Genomic DNA, 22,313 nt, shown 5'->3' with positions numbered 1-22,313 from the left:
GAGCTGCGATGGCTATGTCACTAGCAGCAGGAATTTTCCAGCACCATTATAATCTAATGGGACCACCATATATGTGGTCTGTTGTTGATGGAAATGTTTTGTGGCACATGACTGTATATGCCCTGAGCAAAACCCTCTCTGAGCCCCAGATTCCTCATCCAAAAAACAGGAACAAAAATAATTAAAATTGTTATGAGAAGCCCTGACTGGTGTGGCTCAGTGGGTTGGGCACTGTCCCACCAACCAAAAAGTTGCTGGCTTGATTTCCGGTCAGGGCACATGCCTGGGTTTCAGGCCAGGTCCCTGGTTGGGGGTGTGCGAGGGGCAACCAATCCATGTTTCTCTTGAATGTTGATGTTTCTCTCCCTCTCCTTCTCCTTCCCTTACCCTCTTTCTAAAAAGAAAGAAAACAGTTGTTATGAGGAAAGATTTAAGATAATGTACAGAAAGTGCTGCCTAGCTCAGAGAATATTCTAGATAAATGACACCCACTATTGGAAAACTCAATATCCTAGCAATTTCCCAAGCAGCCATGAACACAATCTGGCAACATGCTGAGCCAAAGGTCCCCATGCACACTGCTTGCTGCCAAGGCCTTTAGTTAGCTGTAACACGAAAACCCTCAGACATTCCAGAAGGCCCTGAAAAGCTTCTCTGAGCATCGACCTTTATCAATTCCACTGTCCGTATTAATAAAAACTACATAAAACAAAAAATTTAGTGGTGGAATTCTCATCCTAATTTCTAAAAATACTTCACTCATTTAGATTCATTAAACTAAACTCCTAACAAAGACATAGGTGTTGCTCCGCACTTGTTATTTGCTCAAGATTAAAGAGAATCCCCACGATTTTAAGCAGCTAACTTCCACACTGGAGGCCCGGGCCCAGGGAAGAGCCCTCTGCAGGCCCAGCTCTGGCTGCTGACAGCAGGCGCAGAGTTCTGCGGCCCCTGACACTGCGGGAACTGTCATCGCTGTACTCGGCAGCCGACCTGGTCAGTACCGACTAGTTTCCACACAGAAAAGGCTTATTAAGGCAACTGGACAAACAAGTGATGTAGCTAATTGTAACCTTTGAAGAGCAGGATAAAAGCTATAATTATCATTACATAAAAGTGGACCTGCAACCTAGGAAAATAATTCATCACCACCTGCCCCCAAATCTCTAGATGCAACTGGGTCAAAACCTACACTTTTATCGCAGAATGGCCAGCTACAATTAATCAAAACAAAAGAGCTTGGTATCATAAACTCTATGTAAAATACAATATAAACAAGACTTAAAGATATAAGCATACACAAATTTAATCAAACAAAGTACTGTATTGTGCAAAGAATCCTGAATCAAGAATCCCAGGTCTGCCTGAAATCAGTTTGTACCATTTACATGCTCTGTGGCCTTGAGTAATTAATTTCCATTCTGGGCTTCAACATCCACAGGTATAAAACAAAGTGTCCTGGGTTCATTCCTAGGGTTCCTCTGAAATCTAAGACTTCATGATTTCAAGTTTAGATTATAGATTACTGACGTAGCTATTTTATTTTCCCAGATTGCTCTGTTTTTGACTGATGGAGGCAGGACAATTCGGACAGTTCGTTACAAAGTTCCCCATGCCGGCGGCTCAGGCTGTGGGGCCTCCATTGCAACTTGACTTCTCCTCTGCCCAGTCCTGTCTTCTCCCTTTCCTTTTCACAGTGTTCACCCTAGCGAACTTCTAATAAATACCCTAAAATCTGCTTCTGGGAGAACCCAGCCTGCAATACTAAAATTTTATCTTAGAGAAAACACTTTGCAAAGTGCTCCAGAGGTTTTCAAACGTTATACTCCTAAGTGGTTCTTTCTAAATACCCTAAAACAGCTCTACCTCCCTCTATTTCTAATTATTTACTTTTTTAAAAAGTATATTTTTAGAGAGAGGGGAAGGAAAGGAGAAAGAGGGGGTGAGAAACATGGATCAGTTGCCTCTCTCACACCCCCAACAGGTGACCTTTCAGTTCACAGGCTGGTGCTCAAATCCATTAAGCCACACCAGCCAGGGCTAATGATTTACTTTTGAAATAGCAGCTATGACAGACATTACAGGTCGCTGTCTTCTGGCTTTTTAATTTTTAAAATATTTTGGTTGTCACAACGACGGGGGGATGCTACAGGCATTTACTGTCTGGAGTCAGACCGTACATCCTGCAGTACGTGGGACTGCTATTCCCAAAACGGCAGTGGCACACCATGGTGGACTCAGGGACAGAACATTCAGGCCATTTCCAGTGGTTATTTTAACTGAGCTATTGCGATATTTAACAATATTTTTACTGTAGTTTATGTGTAGGGAAACCAAGGAATGATAAAACATGGTGATTGCCCTCTAGGATCTAACGGTCTGTAGTAGAGAAAAGACTGGTAGATTTAAAAAAACAAACAAACCGAAAAGACTACAAGTAAGCACAGCATTAGAGGGGTCAGAGACAACTATAATTAAATTAGGAGAGAGGGTTAATTTCTGGTTGGGGTTCATGGAAATGATGTCTAAGATGGGCCCCTCAAATGGGTAGGATTCCTTAGGCAGAGGGAACTTCGTGATTGTAAATTTTTTATTTAACTTTTTATTTTAGTGAGAAGGGGAGGGAGAAGGAGGGAGAAAGAATTAGAGAGAAATTTGCATGTTTGCCTTCCATATGATTCCCCATCTGGGGACCCGAACCTGCAACTCAGGCATGTGCCCTGACCTGAAATCCAGTCAGTAACCTTTCGGTTTGCAGGACACTGCCCAACCAACTGAGCCACAGCGGCTGGGGCAGGAACTGTACGATCTTAAATGAAAAGTGGGAGAGTACAGGGTAAGTTCAGGAAGCAGCAGGTTGATGATTCAAGTCGACTAGGGTTGTATATGGCAAAATATATAGGTAGAAAAGATGTCCAAAGTCCTAACCTTGCACATCTCCAGTTAAGGGGTAGAATGAAAAAGGTGAGGGAGCAAAGCAGACAAAAGGAACGGAGAAAGCAAAGAGAAGAAACTAAACAGTAGTGCATCTAAAGCCAATGGGTAAGAGGAGTTAAAATATCATCAGGTCAGCAATAGTAAATGCTATGAGAAGTCATGGAAAGGTGAGGGTGGGGGTAAGGGAGGGGGATGCTCCTGGCTTTGCATCGAGGATCTGTTTCTGTAGGATCAGGCTGATAGAGGAGCCAGGATTGGAGAAGCAGAGGTTTGAGTGCTGGCCTTTCACTCGCCATCAAACAATGCAGGAGCAAAGCAGGATGGCATGTAGAAAGTAAATAGGATCAAAAGTCTTTCCTTACATGAACACTAGTGCTTGTGGGTAGAAAAAGAAGAACCAGAGAAAGACATCTTGAAGATGCTGGTGCTGGTTCCAGAACCATAGAGCAAAAACACAAGCTGGAACATGAGGCCAGGCAAAGAGGCTTACTGAAGATGCTTTGAACTACCACCTTTTGAAGTACTTCTATGTGAGTGAGTACAACATACACTCATGGGGAGCGGGAGAAGCTCTGAAGGAAAGCAAAAATAAATAGAAAAAGTTTTAGCCATGGCTCAGTGGACTGAGTGCCAGCCTGAGAATTGAGAGGCCACCAGTTTGATTCCCAGTCAGGGCACATGACTGGGTTGAGGGCCAGGTCCCCACTTGAGGGCAAGCAAAAGGCAACAGATCCGTGTATCTCTCGCACATTGTAGTTTCTCCCCTCCCTTCCCTTCTCTCTAAAAGTAAATACATAAAAGTTTTATTATATATCACTGAAATATCACTATGAGCCAGAGAATTTCATTAATTTGAAGCTCACCTTTCACCTAAATGTTTAATTCAGTAATTAAAAATCCTACTTTTTGCTCCATTTCTCCTATGCAACTGCAGAGCTTGAGGACATACAGAGGGAACAGTGGCTACTTAGTGATAACAAGGGCCCAGAGACTAGGGGCAAGACTAATTTAATTATTGGGGGGATTAAAACAAGTTTGACTCATATTGTTTCTCCCATCTGTCAATTTCAACTATGATAACAATTTGATCTACATTCAAATTCCCCATGAATTCATTTTTTTTAGTGCTAACGTCTTTAAATATGCCCAAGAATATGTAAAATTTTATATATTTTATCCTATATGTAAATGAATAACTTACCACGGGATCATACTCCCAAAGCTGGTTGCCTTTTAGATGGTGGCATTTGAGCATTGTGACTGGGCCATTAAGTTTGGAGACATCCAAACAAAGGTCATCTGTTCTAATTTCTTTGTTGGCAGTGTAAGAGAAAACCTGCAAAACAAAAGTGCACACACATGAGCTTTAACAGTAAAATATGCCAGCGTTTTATATGCCCTATAAACTGGAAGAGAAAAAGCAAACAATTCAAAATACACAATTTTGAACTTTATTATTGTAATAATAGAGAATAACTGACTCAAAAGCTACCACTAATTTTACACAAAAAAAGTTCTCTTCATACACTTGAGTGTACTGTCAAGAATTGTCATCTGTTAGACTAAAAAAGGTAGAATAAATCTCAGGCACAGAAATATAAATACAGTTCTGACAAGGAGCCTTTTACAGACGTTTAATTTAAAAATAATCATTAGATTGAAGGCTCCCTTCTCGTAAAGGTCTTTATTATTTTCTCTTTAAAGGTAGGAAAATATTCCTGAATGACATCATGAGATAAAAAGAGAAAATTTGAAAATTATCCCTTTTAAAGCTTTACTAAAATACTCACCTGATTACCTCCCATACCATGACAGTTAAAAATTCCAACTTTTTCATTCTCTTTTCTAGCCATGTTATCCAGACACTGATTTGTTTCCACATTTCGTATCTATGAGACAATGAATAATGAAAACCATCAGGAGTTAGTTAAAGGGGTTAACTAAACAGACACATACAGATACACACACATTAAAATCAATCTAAACTCTCCACTACTATAAAAGACCTTCAGATGCTTGACCAGGTAGGGGCTATGAGCTGGGGGGAAAGTTCACTGGCTATCTAAAATTCTGTGGTCTAGAAAGGTCTTAACATTTATATAATTTTTATGTTTCAGGCAAAAATCCTTGAAATTCTTTTTTTTTTTTTTTTTAAAGATTTTATTTACTTTTAGAGAGAAGGAGAGGGAGGGAGAAAGAGAGGGAGAGAAATATCAATGTGTGGTTGCCTCTTACTGCCCCCTACCCTCTGGGGACCTGGCCTGCAACCCAGGCATGTGCCCCGACTGGGAATGGAACCAGTGATATTTTGGTTCGCAGGCCAGCACTCAGTTCGCTGAGCCACACCAGCCAGGGCTGAAATTCTTAATTTCATTTTTTCCAACTTGTGCTTCTAGGTTTTATATTTGGTTCAATAAACGCTATTTTGCCTAATAATTTAAAGCTATTTAACAGCTTCTTGTGGACACTGTTAATCACTAAGTTAAGGGGCATTTCTTGTACTGCTCTGATGACTTCTTAGGTGACACAAGGTAGATGTTTTCTAAGCAGAGTTTGGAGCTTGGCTTAACTGGGAGCCTAAGCATGGTGTGGTGCAAACACCACTCTTTTGTTAGATAACTTGTCAATTACATAAAAGGAATTTAAACAGTCATCAAAATTAAGCAGGATATTTTAAGCGATGCACCCTTATATTTTGTTTCCTCTGAATTATTGCAATTTAAAAGCATATTGTAAACTAACAGACATTTTGAAAGTTCTAAACCTGTTCCCATGGATGGTACTTTTAGCAGCTAAGCCAAAAGGGGATATGTGACAATCTACATCTGTCATGTCATGTAGATTGGAAAAAAAAAAAGGTGACTAATTTTCTGTGGTAGATAGAGGGAAAGTTGAAGCCACAAGTAAGTCATTTGTTTTTATAAACAAATGCACAGTCTACATATTATTCCACTATCTTATAAGGCACTAACAAGCCCATATGCATTTTTTTTCTTATAAAGACATAAAGATATAGGTGTGAAAAACTGTACTATTAGCAAGGTTGTCAGTAACAAGAACTGGGGTTTTTGCTTAAGTGAGATCTGGGTTTAAATCTAAATGACCCAAACCTTCTGAGATCAATTTCCTAACAGTAACTTCGAGATAATGTTGGGTCCATGCTGAAGTTAGGTTAGACAATGCACCCTACCTAATTCAGAGTATAGCACGTAGTAGTAAGCACAGAAAGAGTAACAATCCAAAACACCAACCTATTGCTAGTCACCTCCATCTTGCTATTCCATCAACCTCAAACTCAGTTCTTGCAACACAGGACTTTTCGGCTGTATAATGCTAATACTTTACTCCAATATTTTAAAATGTCCCTGCCATTCCACCCCTGACGTACCTAAAACAAACCTCATTATCAATCCTCTCCTGATATCCTATTTTTGTTAACAATCCCATCATTTGTCCAATTATTTGAGATGGAAATCTCAGGGTCCTCCCTTTTCTGGGTCCAACACATCCCACCCAGGAATTCTTTTACCTTGTAATTCAAGTTATCTTTTTTTTACCCATTATTTTAATTCAGAAACCTATTGCCTTAAAAACAGATTTTATAGAAGGTGTTATAATTAGATACAAATTTGTATAAAACATCTTTCTGCACTTCAGTGAGGAGTGAATCAATACTTGATGATGGTGGCTATCTTACTTGAAAAAGAATTGAGATTATTTCATTGTACTTTAGAAAAAAATGATAAATTCACCATTCCTTTTTCTCAATTTTTTCCTTTCAAATACAGATGTAGAGGGTGCTGAAGAAAAGTAATAAATGCCATAGGAAAGATGAGAGAACACCCAATGTTATCCTTGGCTTCTCTCTTTCATGTGGAATGGCCTTTTGGATAAATAATTGACTCCTTTTTTACCAAACTCAAAATTAATACAATTCTCCAAACCCCAAATGTAATAAGGTTTCCTATTACTCTGCAACTATCTTATAGTAAATCAACACTGGTTATTTTGTTTCCACAACTGATGTTGCTAACTATAGCAAATAAATTACCCTTACTCTGTGCTAGGTATTGTTCTACGAGTTTTGTATGTAATAGCTTCTATCATCCTCACAACTTCCCTGTGAATAATTTGGGGTTGTTTTCTGACTTGAGAGATCTAAATCTCTACCCCTTGGGGTCACTACTGATTATAAAATATTAAAAGTATAGTTTCTTCAAGGATTGGAAACCACTGCTTTCTGCCATCTGTTAGAGTGACATGAATCCTGACCAGCTGTGGTCAAGGGAGGCCCAGTTTAGATGGGTGATCAGGGACTTGCCAGCGGGCCTCTCTTGGGCTCTGATAGCACTCCTCTAAAACGCAGGGGCGTTCTGAAGAGATGCCCCGACATTTGAGATGACGTAGGAACTTTTGTAAGAGGGCAGCTATTCATGTTTTGGTCCCTGGGTGGCTTTACCATTAGAAGGCAGAGAGGGTTCTGTTTGGCCTCACAAATATGCCATATCTTAGTAGCTGAGGGGGACATCTGCTCTCCAGGCTGCCTCTACTACACACTGGACAGCTAGAGAAGGCAGTTTTCAGAGACTATCCTCTTTTTCCTGGCAGGAATACATGTGGACCACTTCACCTATGGGATGTGTAAAATCATTTCTTGAGGATGCGAAAAACTCTAGAGGATGAGTTGTGGAACAATTCTGTCTTTTAGAATACCAGTTAATAGGTCTGGTAGGAGTTAACTTTGAAAAGTCTTTGGAGAAGGAAAAAAAATAGGAACAAACATACTTTCTAGGGATGTTGAATCAGATGTTCAAAATTGTAATTTCATATAGCTTTAAGGCTATGTAACCAATTACCAGTGTTCTCGTAAGGCATGGTAGGTAGAAAAGGTAGTGACGCATCCTTGCTCCAGTGTTTACTTTGGAATGCAAATGGTACTAGAGCTGGTTATCCAACATCTGACTGGAAAGTCACTGGGAAGAAAAGCACTTGGAAAATACAGAATGACATAAAATGGATAGGCATGTTATTAGGGAGAAGGGAAATTACAAGAAATAATTTAAAACTGGTTAAGGATTCTAGTCAACTATCTCCTTTGTTGGATTTTTTCCTTAAAAAAAAAATAAGGACAAAAACAAGAAAAAAAAGAACCTTTAGTCAGGTTAGGGAGTATCCTGAAGTACAATCTAAGGAAAAGACGGGCTAATGTCTGGGTTTTCCCACTTTTTGCGCACTCTGGCCCGTCTTTTGGTACACAGAGCGGGGACTGGCAAAGAGCGCTCAGTAGCTTTGTTACACTGTGAATTCCTTCTAGTTTATTTGCATTCCAAGTCATATCTTGATCACTATCTTAGAAAAAGAAACGAGAGGAGTTCCCTTGTTTGGTAACGTAGTACTTGGTGATTATCAGGATGTCTAATGCCAGTTGAGATTCTGAATTATTAAGGATCCTTAAACTAAAATATGGATTTAATATATAAAAAGGGAGCTTTTCCTCATTGGAGTAGATACTTCAGGATATAAATGTGATTCTAATGTTCTCCTTATGGAGCAGGAAAATAACTACTGACAGGATGGTTTGGGAATTTGATATAATGCATCCCTACGAAAGTTGTTTTAGGATGTACATATTTTAAATTATTTGAGAGTAAAGATGATTATGGAGGATATACAATAGTTATGAGTTTTGAAAGTACTGGGTTTGACAACCAAATATGAACACCTCAACTTTAGGACCCAGGTCGGAAGAAATTTGTGGAATGATGGCACAATGGATGGATAACTCTCTGTACTGGCTATTGTATTAATGCCTATGATGATGGAAATGTTTTATATCTGTGTCATCCAATACAGTAGCCACTAGCCATATGTGACTGAGGAACTGAATGTGAATTTTATTTAATTTTAATTAACTTAACCACATGTAGCTACTAGCTACCACACTGGATGTGTAGGACTGGATGCTGACACACAGAAATAAGTCTTCCACCTTCTGTGAGAACTACTTATTAATGATGAGAAACAGTGCACAACCCTGCTAATGTAGCTATTATCATATACTTGGCACTCTGTGAAAGGCACGTGGAAGTGCCCAAGTTTGGTTAGTACTTTCTGGAACTAGGGGATGTCTTAGGGGATCTAAATGATTTCAAAGGGAAAGGTCTGTAGACAAAATGGTCCTTTTTGTAGGATTTCTTTTTGACTGAATCACACATTTCTCCTTACAGAACCAGAACTGCCAATGAGCCAAACCAAAACCATCATAAGCACCCATGTGCAACTAACTGTGCAATGGCTATGTTAGTAGGGGAGGGGAGGGAGCTTTCTGATTGAATCACAGCAATACCTCAGCTGCGGTGGCTGGAGAAATAGCCACATTTCCAAGGTGTCTGAAAGCAGATGGGTAGGAGTGAGAGGAGGTTTGAGGGCAGACAAGCCTGGGCCTCACTCCTGATTCTGCAAGTACCAGCCATGGGACCTCGGCGGGTCAGTATTCTAAGGTAGTCGCTCTCAAAAACATGATCTGGACGACAGCATCTGGCCAGGTGTGGTTACATGAGCCACTGAAGGGGGGGGGGGGTTGTGATCAAATATATTTGGGAAATACCAGGTTAAACAAATTTAAATTAGTTCCTTTACTGAAAGACTTCTTGAAGCCTTTTACATGCTGTGACTCTTGGTAGGGGTAGGGACTGGGAGTACAGAAAGATGTAAGAAGCATCATTTCCCAAACATTCTTGGCCACAAAATCCACTCCCTCCTCCCTTGTCTTTCTAATTGAGCAAGCACCTTGAGGGACTTCAGACATCGGCATTCTTTACACAGTAAATGGGAAATGTTGCTGTAAGAACCTCCTTTTCTTATCACTAAAACAGGGGTAACCATCTCAGGTTTGCTGAGAGCTCTCAATGAGGCCTTGCAGATGCTGACACATAGTAGGCCCACAATAACGGTCAGTTTCCCTTTCTTATTCACAGATCCAGCAACTCTTAAGCTGCTTCTGAAGTAGCAACTTACATGTATACAACTATCACTAAAATATTATTTTTTGACCTTAGGAGCTGAAAATAATTGCGAATGCACTTATTTTTGGGGAACGGGCAAGAAATTACACTAAGTTCCTTAATTTCTGCTATAGTCCCCTCCAGAATCTTGGTGTCTCCATTAGGGTGGAAAATGTAAGTGGTTAAAGGATTTCTGGAATTGAGTAAAAGGGAATCTGCAAAAATATGCTTTACTCCTTGCCATAAGGTAAAGATTGTTTAGATATGAGAAAGAGTATGGGTATTAGTGATTAAGAGCATAAACTCTTGAGCCATATCACCTGTGTTCAAATCCTGTCTCTTCCTTTTTGTGGCCGTTACCTAAGCCATGTTATTTAAACAACTTACTTATGCCTCAATATACTTACTGTGAAATGGGGATAATAGCACCTATTGTGTTATCTCATAGTGTTAATGTAAGGATAAAAGGAGTTCAGATTTGTAAAGTATTCAGATTGGTGCTTGACATGGAGTTCACGCTCACCAAATTTTAGGATTATCAGATCTGCCTGGAGAAGCAACCAGTGAATCCATAAGACTGGCTAAACCATCAAAGGTCTGGATTATTCGCTTTCTGTGGTGGGGGTTTGTTTGTTTGTTTGTTTGTTTTTTTAGAATAGTCATCTCCTGGATTAACAACTATTAGATATCGCAATGAAACACATATATTCAGTTCCAGGTCCTAAGGAACTTATGAGAATTGAGCTCAGTGAAACCAGAGACTAAAATCTTTTAATTTCCCATTCCACTCTAAAATCCTATGATTTCAGGCTTCTCTAGGCCTTTGAAGTATGACTCAAGATCTTTGAAAGTCTAAATTTCAGTCTCTAGTGAAGGAGGGCTCACACAGGTAGAGCTATGATCTCAACTTTGAGAACAACCCAGCCCCAGAAATCAGAGCTTTCATCTGATAGTGTGGCCTGCTATAAGGGCATACAAGCTTATTAAGATCAGCCGCTTGCCTAAGAACAAGCAGGCCACAGAGGGTTAAGTCTGTTCCTTACACGAAAGCAGGCTGGCAAGAAGCAGGTAAAAGGCAAGTTTGCCTTGGCAATCGTCTACTATGGATTAGACAAGCGGCTCTTTGCAATATGCCCATATTCTGGCCCGGCTAACAGTGACTAGGTGTTGTCCAAAACTGGGTCAGTTTGAAGGAGAAAAACACCTTTCATTCTCTATTCTAAAGGCAAGTTATAGGAGCAACTGCTGTAGATCTTCCTAATGGCACATCGCCTTCCCCTGTCTTTCTTGACTGGAATGAGGCTACAGCAAAGGGGACAGATGCTCACTAATGAGGCAAGAAACTCTGTGTACCCCTCCCTTGTTTGAGGGTAAATTCAGTAAATCACAAGAAAGTTCAGAGGTAGGGAATTTGCAACCCTGAAGTGGCCTCAATAACTAATGCGGATGAACGCAGGAGCCTGCCAGCCCTGGCGCAGGAGCAGCGCAACCAGGCGCGATGGGTTCCCTCTCACATGCTGCCACTGGGCTCCTTCTGTGATCCATTTGCTCTCCCATGTCCTGTTTCTAATTTACATTTTTCCTTCTTTCCTCAAACTTCCCCTGCTCCGTCCCCTCCCCAATACCACCTCTTCACTCTTACCTTAGGAAACAGAAGTCATTAGAAAACTTCCTCACACTTCCACCACAAACTACCAGCTTCTACCCCCAAATCTACCCTTGACCTGCACTCACCTTTTCCCTGGGACAGTGGATGAACTGTCTTCTCCCCCTGCCCCACCACTATCTTCCAACTGACTCCCGCCTGACTTCAGCCATCGGTAGCTTGGTTTTAGCATATTCACGTTTTCTTTTTTGGGTAATTTGTATTACCACACAGTTTCATCATAGCAAAAATTAAGGAGGAAAAAAAAAAAACCCCTTTAACCTCATATTCCCCTCCAGCTAACTCCCATTTCTCTGCTCTTTTTTATAACAGAATTTCTTCTAAGACACGTCCACTCATGATCTCCACTTCCTTTTCTCCCTAGGCCCCTTAAAACCATCAGGGATTTCGTCCCTACCAATCTCCACAGTAAGATGGAGCATACCTGCTTCTCCTTTGCTAACCTAATGACCAACTCTCAGTACTTGTCTTACTTGATTTCTCTGAAGCATTTCATGGTCAGTCACTTTCTCTCTCTTGAAATAAGTCTTTCACTTACTCTCTGGGACATCACTGTCTCGATTTCTCCTATTTCACTGGTCGCTCTTTGTCAATCTTTCTGGTAGGTTCCTTTTTGTCTTCACAATTTCTAAACTGTGGAGTTTCCTGTGGCTTGGTCCTTAGCCCTCTCTTTTCCATCTGTATTCATTCCTACCAACGTGATCTCATGAAGTTTTGTGGTTAAAAGATCACTTACATAGTGACAACCTCTAACTTTAGACTTCCCTCCCCAAAGTCTCATCCAAACTGCAGATTTTTAAATGCAATTCAGTGCACACCCAGTATCTTTACCTGGCTCAAACTTAACATGTCCCAGGCTGCACCGCTGAATGCCTCTGCACCTGCTCTACAGGCTTTCCCATTTCAGCCATGCCAACTTCACTGCCAGGTTCTCAGGCTAAATCTTAATACAATCCTTGGCTATTCTTTTCCTTTTACCAATATACCAGCTCTACTCTTGTTCTCACATAGTTTTGCTTGACACAGCAGACAATGTGATCATTTTCCAGTGAAAGTATGTTCATCTCTCTCTATGGCTTCCCATCTACTCAGAATAAAATCCAAATTCTTTACCATGGCCTCCAAGCTCCATGTGATTTGACCTACACTACGTCTTGACCTTATTGTCTACTATCCTGCCCTTGTTTGCTTCATTCAAGACAACTGGTTTCTCTGCTGTTTGTGGAATGTGCCAAAATACACACTTGTCTTGGGGCCTTTGTACTTCTTTTTCCCTGTGCCTGGAATACACTTTCCCCAGAAATTTGCATGGCTTGTTCACTTACTTCCTTCATATCTCTGCTCAAAAACTCCCTTAACTGAGAGGACTTTTTCAGTTACTTTACATAAAGCAGCACCACTAGTCACGCCCACTAGTCATTCTCTATCCCCTTTGCCCTTACAACCACCTCACAAATTGTATATTAAAAAAATAAAAAACAAACTGTCTTCCTCTAGAGACTGTAAGACCGACCAAAGCACTGCTACATTCCCAGTACTTATGACAGTACCTATCACACAGCACGTACTCAAGATATTTGTTGACTGAATGAAAGGCATGAAGAGGTGACAACCTCCTACAGACCGGGGGCGGCGGTTACCCTTCCCGAGCGCCAGTGAGATTCAGTCCCGGGATGGGGCCTGGTTGTGGCCCTGTTCACATGTATCGTTGGTTGCTGTTGTGACTTACAAAAGAAAATTTTGTCAATTTCTGTCATAGCAAAGTTGGATTATTTTTCCTATTTGGCTTCATGTGCTTTTTAAAAGTTTACAAAGACTTACAGTGAATTGCAGATTGACCCAGTAAAATAAAATTCCTTTCTGTAAGCAATGTACTTTCATATATTCTTCTTTGGACTGTTAAATAAAAATGGTGGTTGTAAGGCAGCTAAAGTGATTTATAAGCCACTACTGGGTTCTGAAAATTACTGCCTTGACCTAATAAAAAGAGGGACCTGGGGAGTTAGAAGATTATGAAGAAAGAAGACTTAGAATCCTTATGGTCCATTGATTTGGGGTATTACATTGTAGTAAAGGAGAGAAGGAGAAACACTACTTCTCAGTGGGATGTAGCAGCACAATACTTCTACTCTAACACCTAGAGGAGAAAAACAGTGAAATCACAAAAGTCCTATTTCTGAGACTATGGAAACAATTAGGACAAGGTGAACCACGCTTTCAGAAAGGGAAGAGCCCTTGCTGGATGAATGCTGATAATCACCAGCTGTCTTCCTCTGCAAGGACATTTGCTAATGGCATAGGCTGAGGACATGGCCTGGCCTGAAAAACTGCCTTTTCCTGGGCAAAGAGCACAGTAGTGCTTTGGTTATGTGAGGCTGGCAGGACAAATTAAAAGTAGAGGAGCCCGAAATGCAAAGCCATTTGCCTGATGGGACATCTGCCGAGTCCTAGATGGGCAGGAAGCTGGGACTAAAAAGGCAGAACAAAATCTCCCACAATGTCCTGGTGCGTAGGAGACAAATTCCCGCTAGACAGAAAACCCGCCAAAAACAAAAACCCAACTGGTCTCTCCACTCAATAAGGTGGGGAGGGTAAAGTACTACCCTCAAAACCTCAGAAAGGCAAAACTTTCAGACTTTTCAGGGTTGAGGAGCCAGAGATCCTTCCATGCCCTAACTCAAAAGCCCTGAAGGACCAGACTTAAGAACCATACATGAGCCAGAAGTGAACCGAGGTTTTCTAAAATTGTAACCCAGGCTCACATAGTTCAATCCTTGTTATAGATTGAACTGTGGCCCCTAAAATTCATGTGTTGACATCTGAACCCCTGGTACCTTAGCACATGATATTAGTTCAAGATAGGGTCTTTACAGAGGTAATCAAGGATAGGTCCTAATCCGTATGTTTTTATAAAAAGGGAAAATTTGCCCTGGTTAGTATGGCTCAGTAGATTGAGTACCAGCCTTCGAGTATCCACTGCAAGTCACCAGTTCGATTCCCAGTCAGGGCACATGCCTGGGTTGTGGGCCAGGTCCCCAGTTGGGGGTGTACAAGAGGCAACCACACATTGATGTTTCTTTCCCTCTCTCCCTCCTTTCCCTTCTCTCTGAAAATAAATAGTCTTTAAAAAAAAAAAAAAAAGAAGGGAAAACTTGGAGACAGATGTGCACACAGGAGAATGCCATATGAAGATGAAGGCAGAGACACCAGACTGTCAGCAAACCACCAGAAGCCACAGAGAGGCAGAGAAGAGTTCCTCCTCCCAGATCTCAGAAGGAACCAAACATGCCCATACCTTGATCTGAGTTTTCCACTCTTCAAAACTATTAGACAGTAAGTTTCAACTGTGTAAGCCGCTCAGTTTGAGGTACTTTACTATGGCAGCCCTAGGAAACTAACAGAATCCTTGACTTGATCAGACCCCTGGGCTAAACAGAAGGACCTGTTCGGACTTCCTATACACGGAGCAGAGTCTTGGCTGGGAGGTAGAATCGGTGGCTATTGACAGTGTAGGAACACTGGAATAGAGCACAAGAAATAGTTTCTTGTGGCCCACCCTGGTAATTAAACCAGAAGGTAAGAAGGTAATTTTCTCTCACACCAAACCCTATACCATGGCACCCATAAAGATGCAAAGGCCAAACTCCAAAGCACAACTAACTGTGTTAATGAATTATAAGCATTAATAATCACATTATTTCAGGTTTCAAGAAAATGGGCGGCTGAATTCTAAGAGCAATAACTAAAGGCATCATCAGAAACAGACATGCTTACCAATCCTCTTTGCAACCTCCCTGCCCAAACTGAGAGTTAGAACTCACAAAGGAAAAAAAAGAATGCTAAAAATACAATTAATTATAAATGATCTTGCAAGTTTCCTTGTCAGATCTTTACATTTATCTTTACTTTGAAGTTCTTTAAGCTTTGATTTGGGCTAATTAACACTAGGACATTAGCTTTAGGAGTATATAGTTTCAACTAAATGGCTCTGTTAAAATAAGTCTATAAAAGATATTAATATATTGGAATAAGACTCCAACTATGAGAGGCTAGGGGTAGAATATTCTTATTTTAAGAAAATATAACATGATATAAAATTAACAAGGTTTCAAAGTTATGAGGTAGACTGTGTCAACCAACGAGAACGTTCCTATACTTGTGGTTATGTAATTTTAATATGAAGAGATTCCCTTATTGGAAGTTTAATCTCTACTGACTTTGATATATAAGTGAGAATGTAAAAATCACACAGAATACTTTTTTTTTTTTTTTTTTTTTTTTACCTCTCCCAACGAGAAATAGTGACGTGGAATCTGAGAATCTGGATAAATATTCTCTAGGTACCAAGAGAAAGGTCTGCATTGGAGTTTTTGTCTTAGACCAACTCTTGATGCTATATCTCCATAGTCTACCTTCGTCACACCTGTTAAAAGAAATGAATGGGTGGAATTATTAATGTTCTATTGGGTAACACATTTCTATTTATGTATTAGATCTAAGCCAGAGGAATGGGAAAAGTGGTACCATTTTGGTAATGTGTGACTATACAAGTCATATACCATAAATCCACTTCCCAAACTATAAAACAAGAAAATAGTATGTTTTTCAAAGGAAAATTAAATTTATGTAAGAATGAAATACATGCTAATAATACAAATATAAATTATAAGGGAACAGATAACTTTAATATCTTAAGGCAAAAACAAAAATCAGGATTTATTTTGCCCAGTTATTAAACAAATTAAATAGAACTGTTTCTAGTCAGGTTTCTCTCACACGACTCATGGAATTGTGCACCCTGCCCCTTGACAGTCTTGTGGTAATTAAAAAATGAGGTTGGAATGATAAACACTGTTAAGGCAGATTAACAACTGATGGAACAGCTAATCCCACAAAACCCTGAAGAGCAAAGTTCCCAGACAGCAGTCTCTTGAGGCATACTACAGGGACTTGAACTGCCCTTGAGATACTCAGCACTTTCATAGTCAATGTTAAATGTTTCAGTTAGGTTAACACACACACACACACGCACACATGGATACCACCTGGACTAACAGTAATTTCTACAATACCAACCTGGATAATTTATTATTATTGTTAATAATGTATTATACCAGGCATTCTGCTATATGCTTTTTATACTGTGTGTTATTTATTTCTTACAGTGATTTATGATGTAGGTAAGTGTTTCACCTCTGCTCAAAGCTTCTTTCTTCCTCTTCTTATACCTTGTCAGAAGGCATTCAGATCAGGGACAAGAAAATTAGCCTTGTATTTCTAACGCAAAATAATGCTAACCTGGAGAAATTATATAGAAGAAATTCTTGAATTCATCCATCCATACTTCTGCAAGTCGTCTGTTATTTTTATTAATAATCTGTCCTGTCCCTCCTGGGAATGTGTAAGGTGTAGCTTTCCGAAACACATGGCCAACATGTGAGCAAGTAACAATCTCCAAAGTTCCTCCACACTGCCAAATCTGAGAACAGCAACAAAGAAGACTAGTTTTAAACACTGGACAAAAAGAAATTTGTTCACACCTATTAAGTTTCATAGTTGGAATTTCATGGAAGCAAGGGCACATAGTAGAGCTCCTGTTATAAGTTCATAAAACCAGTGCTGCTTCAGAGCAAAACTTTCTATAATTTTTGGTTCTGATTAAACCAGAGACTGAAGGTTAAATTCAAAAAACGCAGGTTAAAGGCTAAGTACAGAAAAGACATAAGATCTAGAAGCAGTATTTTCTGAACTGCAGACCATGACTCAGAAAAGGATAATAAATTCACATTTGATGAATTGCAACCAGTACTTGCTAACAAAGACAGACTGTTTAATGAAATGCTTATGTTTTGTGTGTTGTATGTATGTATAATGAATAATGTATTTATTAATATGGTTCATGGTCAAGAAAACTTTGACCATGGAGTGTTCAGCCAGAGTCCTATCTGTTCCTCCTTCTCCAAACCTGTGTCATAGCCTGTATGTTAAGTAGAAGTTAGGACTCCAAAGTGGATCTCTCATGAATTTTTCAGCGAGACAGCGATAGCACACTTTGTTGTCTTTGTAAACATAAAAACAAAATGGGGATAAGAGACAGATCAAATATGATTTCAAGTCCTTATTTAATGAAATTATGCTTCTGCTCCTTTCAAAATGCCTTTTTCCCTAAGTTAAAAATCTATCAACTGCTTACAATTGAAACGTATTTTGAAACGTTTTGATTTTGTTAAATATTCAGTATTTTCCCAGAATCATAAAATGATAAAGCTGGATAGGTTCTCCAAGATGGCCTAGAGTCCAAACCTCTCCTTTTTGTAATAAGAGGGCAAAGATGTCCACTAGGAATAAAGTGAGCTAGGTGGTTTACGTTACAGTGCAGGTCACTGTGGTTTCCACTAGAAGATATGTGTCTAAAATTATTTTCAGGAATATACAATGTCATTTAAATAATGTTGATTGTTTCTAGAGCTTGAATTGCTTCCTTGAAAGTAACAGAAATTAAAAACAAATAGGGAATCTTCCATAAGTTTTATAGGTACACTATTAAGATAACTAAATTTATTTCCTTAAAACAGTTTATAATGAACCCTTAATAGAATCGCCAACTTTTTATGGTTCTGAATTCTGGTTAAACTCATACTAAATTTATTTTTTTAAAATCTAGAGAATAACATGAATAATTAAAGCATATTCATATTTGAGGTTAAATAGAAGATTGCTTTTTTCCAAAGGGAACTTACCCTAAAGGAAATTTCTAGGTTTTCTCCTCCCCAAATATCCATTCCAGCATCATATGTTCCAATTTCCTGAAAGTAATCTCGGTCTATTGAAAAAAGGCCTCCTGCCATGGTAGGTGTTCTGAAATTCAATCATAATACTGTACCATTAATTGTTAATAATTTAAAATTTACAGTAAGTTTTTGTTTTTAAAAGTGATTTTATAACTGTTAACTTCAGAATAAATGCTTATTCTCACACTCTTCAGAAAGTGTCACAGCCCTTAGGGATTTTCTTTGTCATTATGTCAGTTGGTTTTCAGACATGACCTGCACCCTGGCCATGCTGTCACAGCTTCCGCCTGGACAGCCTTCTCTCCAGTCCCAGGAACGCTTCCTGTCTTTAGTCGCTTTCTTGGTCCTCAGGTCCTGACTGTGCATCTGTCCTCAAACTCCTCACCATCTGAGAGGGTACCGACTCCTTAGTTCTAACAACTATAAAAGCAGCTGACTCTGTTAACCACTTAGACTCATGTTAGCAACCCTAACAGACCAAGTTCTAATGGGTAACAAATATTGCAAAGACATAAGATTAATAAATAGGATGAAAACAATGTGGCCCTTTCCCTATACGTAATAGGAACCTTTAAGGAAAAAAAGAAGGAAATGGAGTACAGAATAAAATCTGTACCTCCTTCTAAGGCAGTGACTTTTAACCACAAGAGGTATGCTGCTGTGCCACAAGAATTTTTAAAACATGCAATAGCTGACTATTTAGTCAGTGGCACTGACCTCTTTTCCCTTAGACTGTAAAATTAAAAAAAATAAAACAATAGCCATCTGGTATGAATGAATCAAAACTATGCCTATTTTTTTTTTTTGTCAGATCAGCAAAAAAATATTTCTGGTGTGCTACAAGGATTTTACTAATTAGCTTATGTGTGCCATGAGACGAAAAAGGCTGAAAATCACTGTTCTAAGGGGATCATCGTCCTGACCAAGTATGGTATATCCCAGTATGGTGTGAAAAGAGGGGCCCAATTCATCAAAACATGGTACGCGTATGCAGAGCTGGTGGGAATCAGTTGAATTAAGCAGAGAAATGATAATGAAGGAGGGTTAACTAAATGAATACTAAACATTTGATCTCCTTGAAGAATGAGTGTGAAGAAAAACAGACTCCAACTGGGAGAAAAAAATTAAGTTCCAGGAAAGAAGACACAATGGAGGCTACATTTTAAGACAAGTGGGCCTCCTCTGTAGCTCTAAAATGTTCTCATCCCATGCCCTAGTGACAGTGGCGCATTTGCTTTTCCAGTAGAAATAACTGTTTCCACAAAGAAGTTGGGCCTATTTTGATTTTAGAAGAGAAAAACAAAGAGAAAGTCTAATAATGCTGGAGTCAAGAGAAATGGGCTGCTGCCCGGAGTTATCATTTAGTACAGGGGTTTCTTGACCTGGGTTTTGAGGTATGTCTTTAGTTTCCTAGAATTATACATATGTGGTATCTTCTGTTTGCACATCTGCACCGCCCTTCTTAGAAAAGACATGGCTTTTACCAGATTTTTCAAATAAGTCCATCATTTACAAAATGTTTAGGAACCCTTGGCTTCGGTGGTTATTTGACCTCTCTGCAAAAGAGTGGAAAAATCCTTTTACTAGTTAAGAACTCAAGCTGTCTAGTAAGGAAAAGATTAAAATTATTGAAACCTCTCTTGTACTTCGCCAGAACTGGACTTGAATGCAAAGGAAGGCAGATCTGAGAAGCCCAGGATAGGAGAAAGCTGAAAAGCCTGGTTCTGAAGGACCTCTCAGTCACTACAGAAACAGCAGGTTCATGAAGCTGGAATAAATACTAGGGTGGCTCAGAAAGCGCATGGTCTCAATGTAAAGATTTTGAATAGCATGAAGAATTTTATTCCTTTCTGGAAAAAAAAAAAACCTCTGTGACCAAATGTAGAACAAAAACAATTCAGAAGTGCATTAATGAAAAATTTTTGACACACTTGTTGATTCTAGTTATTTGTAGATTCCAACAAGCTCTTTTAACCTTACTAGTCAGTGTGGATATACAGTCTTATATTATGATTCAAGGACCCAATTTTAAGTAATATTTTAACATATTAACACTTATAATTAAGGGGTAGTTTGACTCAAGTTTATATTATCCTTAACAACTGAATTAAAGCACAAATCATACTGAGAGGTTTGCAAAATGTTATTCATATAGCAATGAAAGAACACATGTACATCACCATTTCTCACATGCACTAGACTTACATAAACAAAGAATTATAATTTTATTAATCAGAGAGAAAAAAAATCTGTCTTTAAAGTAGTGATATATGTGAAAGATGGCTCTTAACTACATATATGCCCACATGCTTCACGTCTCTCAAAATACACTTATAATCCTTACAATTCCCAAAGTTTCACAATCCCCTGCCAATAACACTTTAGAGAAAATGTTTTACAAACCAATTACCTGACAGGAAGAGTCCGATCACCTTTCCTTCTGTCCATTTCTCTTTGGGGAACAGGATACCAGCGAAAATTGAGCTTCCAGTTGAATCCACCGTAGGTCATATCAGAACCTGCCATGTACTCAAAAGTATCATCACTGATCACATCAATGATAGGACATACCACTGTTTTCCTAAAATCATAAGAGCAAATTTAAAAATCTTTTAAAACTTTCCTTTTTGAGGCCTACTATAACAACTGTAATACTAAGTGTTTTAAAAATAAAAACACATTCTACAATGACAGTTAATGACAATGGTGAAGAAATTTCCTGTGATAGCCTACCAATTTAACGTAAGTATTTATCATATTTATTTATAACTTGTTGATAAACTTCCATCCCTTTTTCATTCATACTTTATGTATCTGCCATAAAACCACCACCCTATCTGGTTATTTTCACTGTAAGCATTAGCCAAAAACATTTTTGCCTTGGGCATTCTTGATGCATAACTAATTGGCTATAAAAAAGAAATCACAAAAAGGATCTTAAAACATAAGACATAATTAAACATGAAAATGTAAATAAGAAATTTTTTAAAACTTTATCTAAAATGTGTGTAGCTTCATGGCAATGTGGTGCAAATAACTGATTTTATATTGTGGATCTGACCTGTCGGGAATGTGGGTTCAACTTTGCAACCGCAAAAGAGGGCTCTCAGCCTCTTTTTTCCTCCCAATGCAGTATGTTTCCAAAAAAAAAAAAAAAAAAAAGAAACCAACTCTTGGGGCAAATCAGTCATCTGGAAGAGATGCTGACTAGTTTAAGACCACTGCCTTGTCTGCTCATCGCTGTACAGACCATTTGAGAGCCAGCTGAAATTTATATGTAATATAAAAATGGGAGTAAACTGCAAGAAATCTGTCAATGGAGAAATGAAACAAAACTGACAAGCAACCAATGAACCAAACCAACCAACCAACACTGTTAACCAGCTATTTTATCTTTTTTACTATAGTTGATTGTTGATTCATCAATGGAGAAATGAAATCAAACATAAAAAAACCCAAACTGTCAACCAGTTACTTAATCTTTTTTATGGCAAACTGCCAATTAGCCAATTAGTTATGCAACAAAATGCTTGTGGCATTTATGCTATGGCCAAAGCACCTAGAACCATTTGGCACATGTAAAAATACTTCAAATATTTCTCCAGTTTTGAAAAATAACACTTGTACTGACTACATATTAAATCATTTTTAACCTAGTAATTTTCTTAATAAATCTTAAACATCTGTGTTCCTTATAGTTTTTTACACATTTTAGAGTGTATAATATCCTCCTTATCCAATTGGTGTCTTATTTAACAAATCTTTCTTTCAAATCATGAAGATACCGTACTATATTGTCTTCAGAAATAATTATATTTTTGCTTTTCATATGTCTTTAATCCTCACGGAAATGATTTTGGGTATGATATGCAATAAGCATCCAACTTCATTTATTTTCCTTATGGATAACCAATT

The 22,313-nt window shown here is 38.8% G+C and overlaps 1 protein-coding gene across 3 annotated transcripts in view; it reads right to left on the bottom strand.

Annotated features, from left to right (window-relative positions):
• Positions 1–22,313, bottom strand: part of GALNT1 (polypeptide N-acetylgalactosaminyltransferase 1) — a 134,075-nt gene that overhangs the window by 5,709 nt on the left and 106,053 nt on the right. For all 3 annotated transcript variants that reach the window (XM_054583531.1, XM_054583530.1, XM_054583532.1), the window contains 6 exons: positions 20,809–20,979; positions 18,348–18,465; positions 16,906–17,086; positions 15,891–16,030; positions 4,728–4,826; positions 4,139–4,273 (listed from right to left, as the gene is read on the bottom strand). In XM_054583531.1, coding sequence (XP_054439506.1) covers positions 4,139–4,273; positions 4,728–4,826; positions 15,891–16,030; positions 16,906–17,086; positions 18,348–18,465; positions 20,809–20,979 — 844 coding nt within the window. The remainder of the gene's footprint in view (positions 1–4,138; positions 4,274–4,727; positions 4,827–15,890; positions 16,031–16,905; positions 17,087–18,347; positions 18,466–20,808; positions 20,980–22,313) is intronic.

Source organism: Pteronotus mesoamericanus, unplaced genomic scaffold (genome assembly GCF_021234165.1).
Source record: "Pteronotus mesoamericanus isolate MK-2021 breed Mesoamerican mustached bat unplaced genomic scaffold, CSHL_Meso_final contig_74, whole genome shotgun sequence".
Lineage (NCBI taxonomy): Eukaryota > Metazoa > Chordata > Mammalia > Chiroptera > Mormoopidae > Pteronotus > Pteronotus mesoamericanus.
Note: the sequence above shows the minus strand (reverse complement) of the source record. Positions and strands in the feature narration are given on the sequence as shown.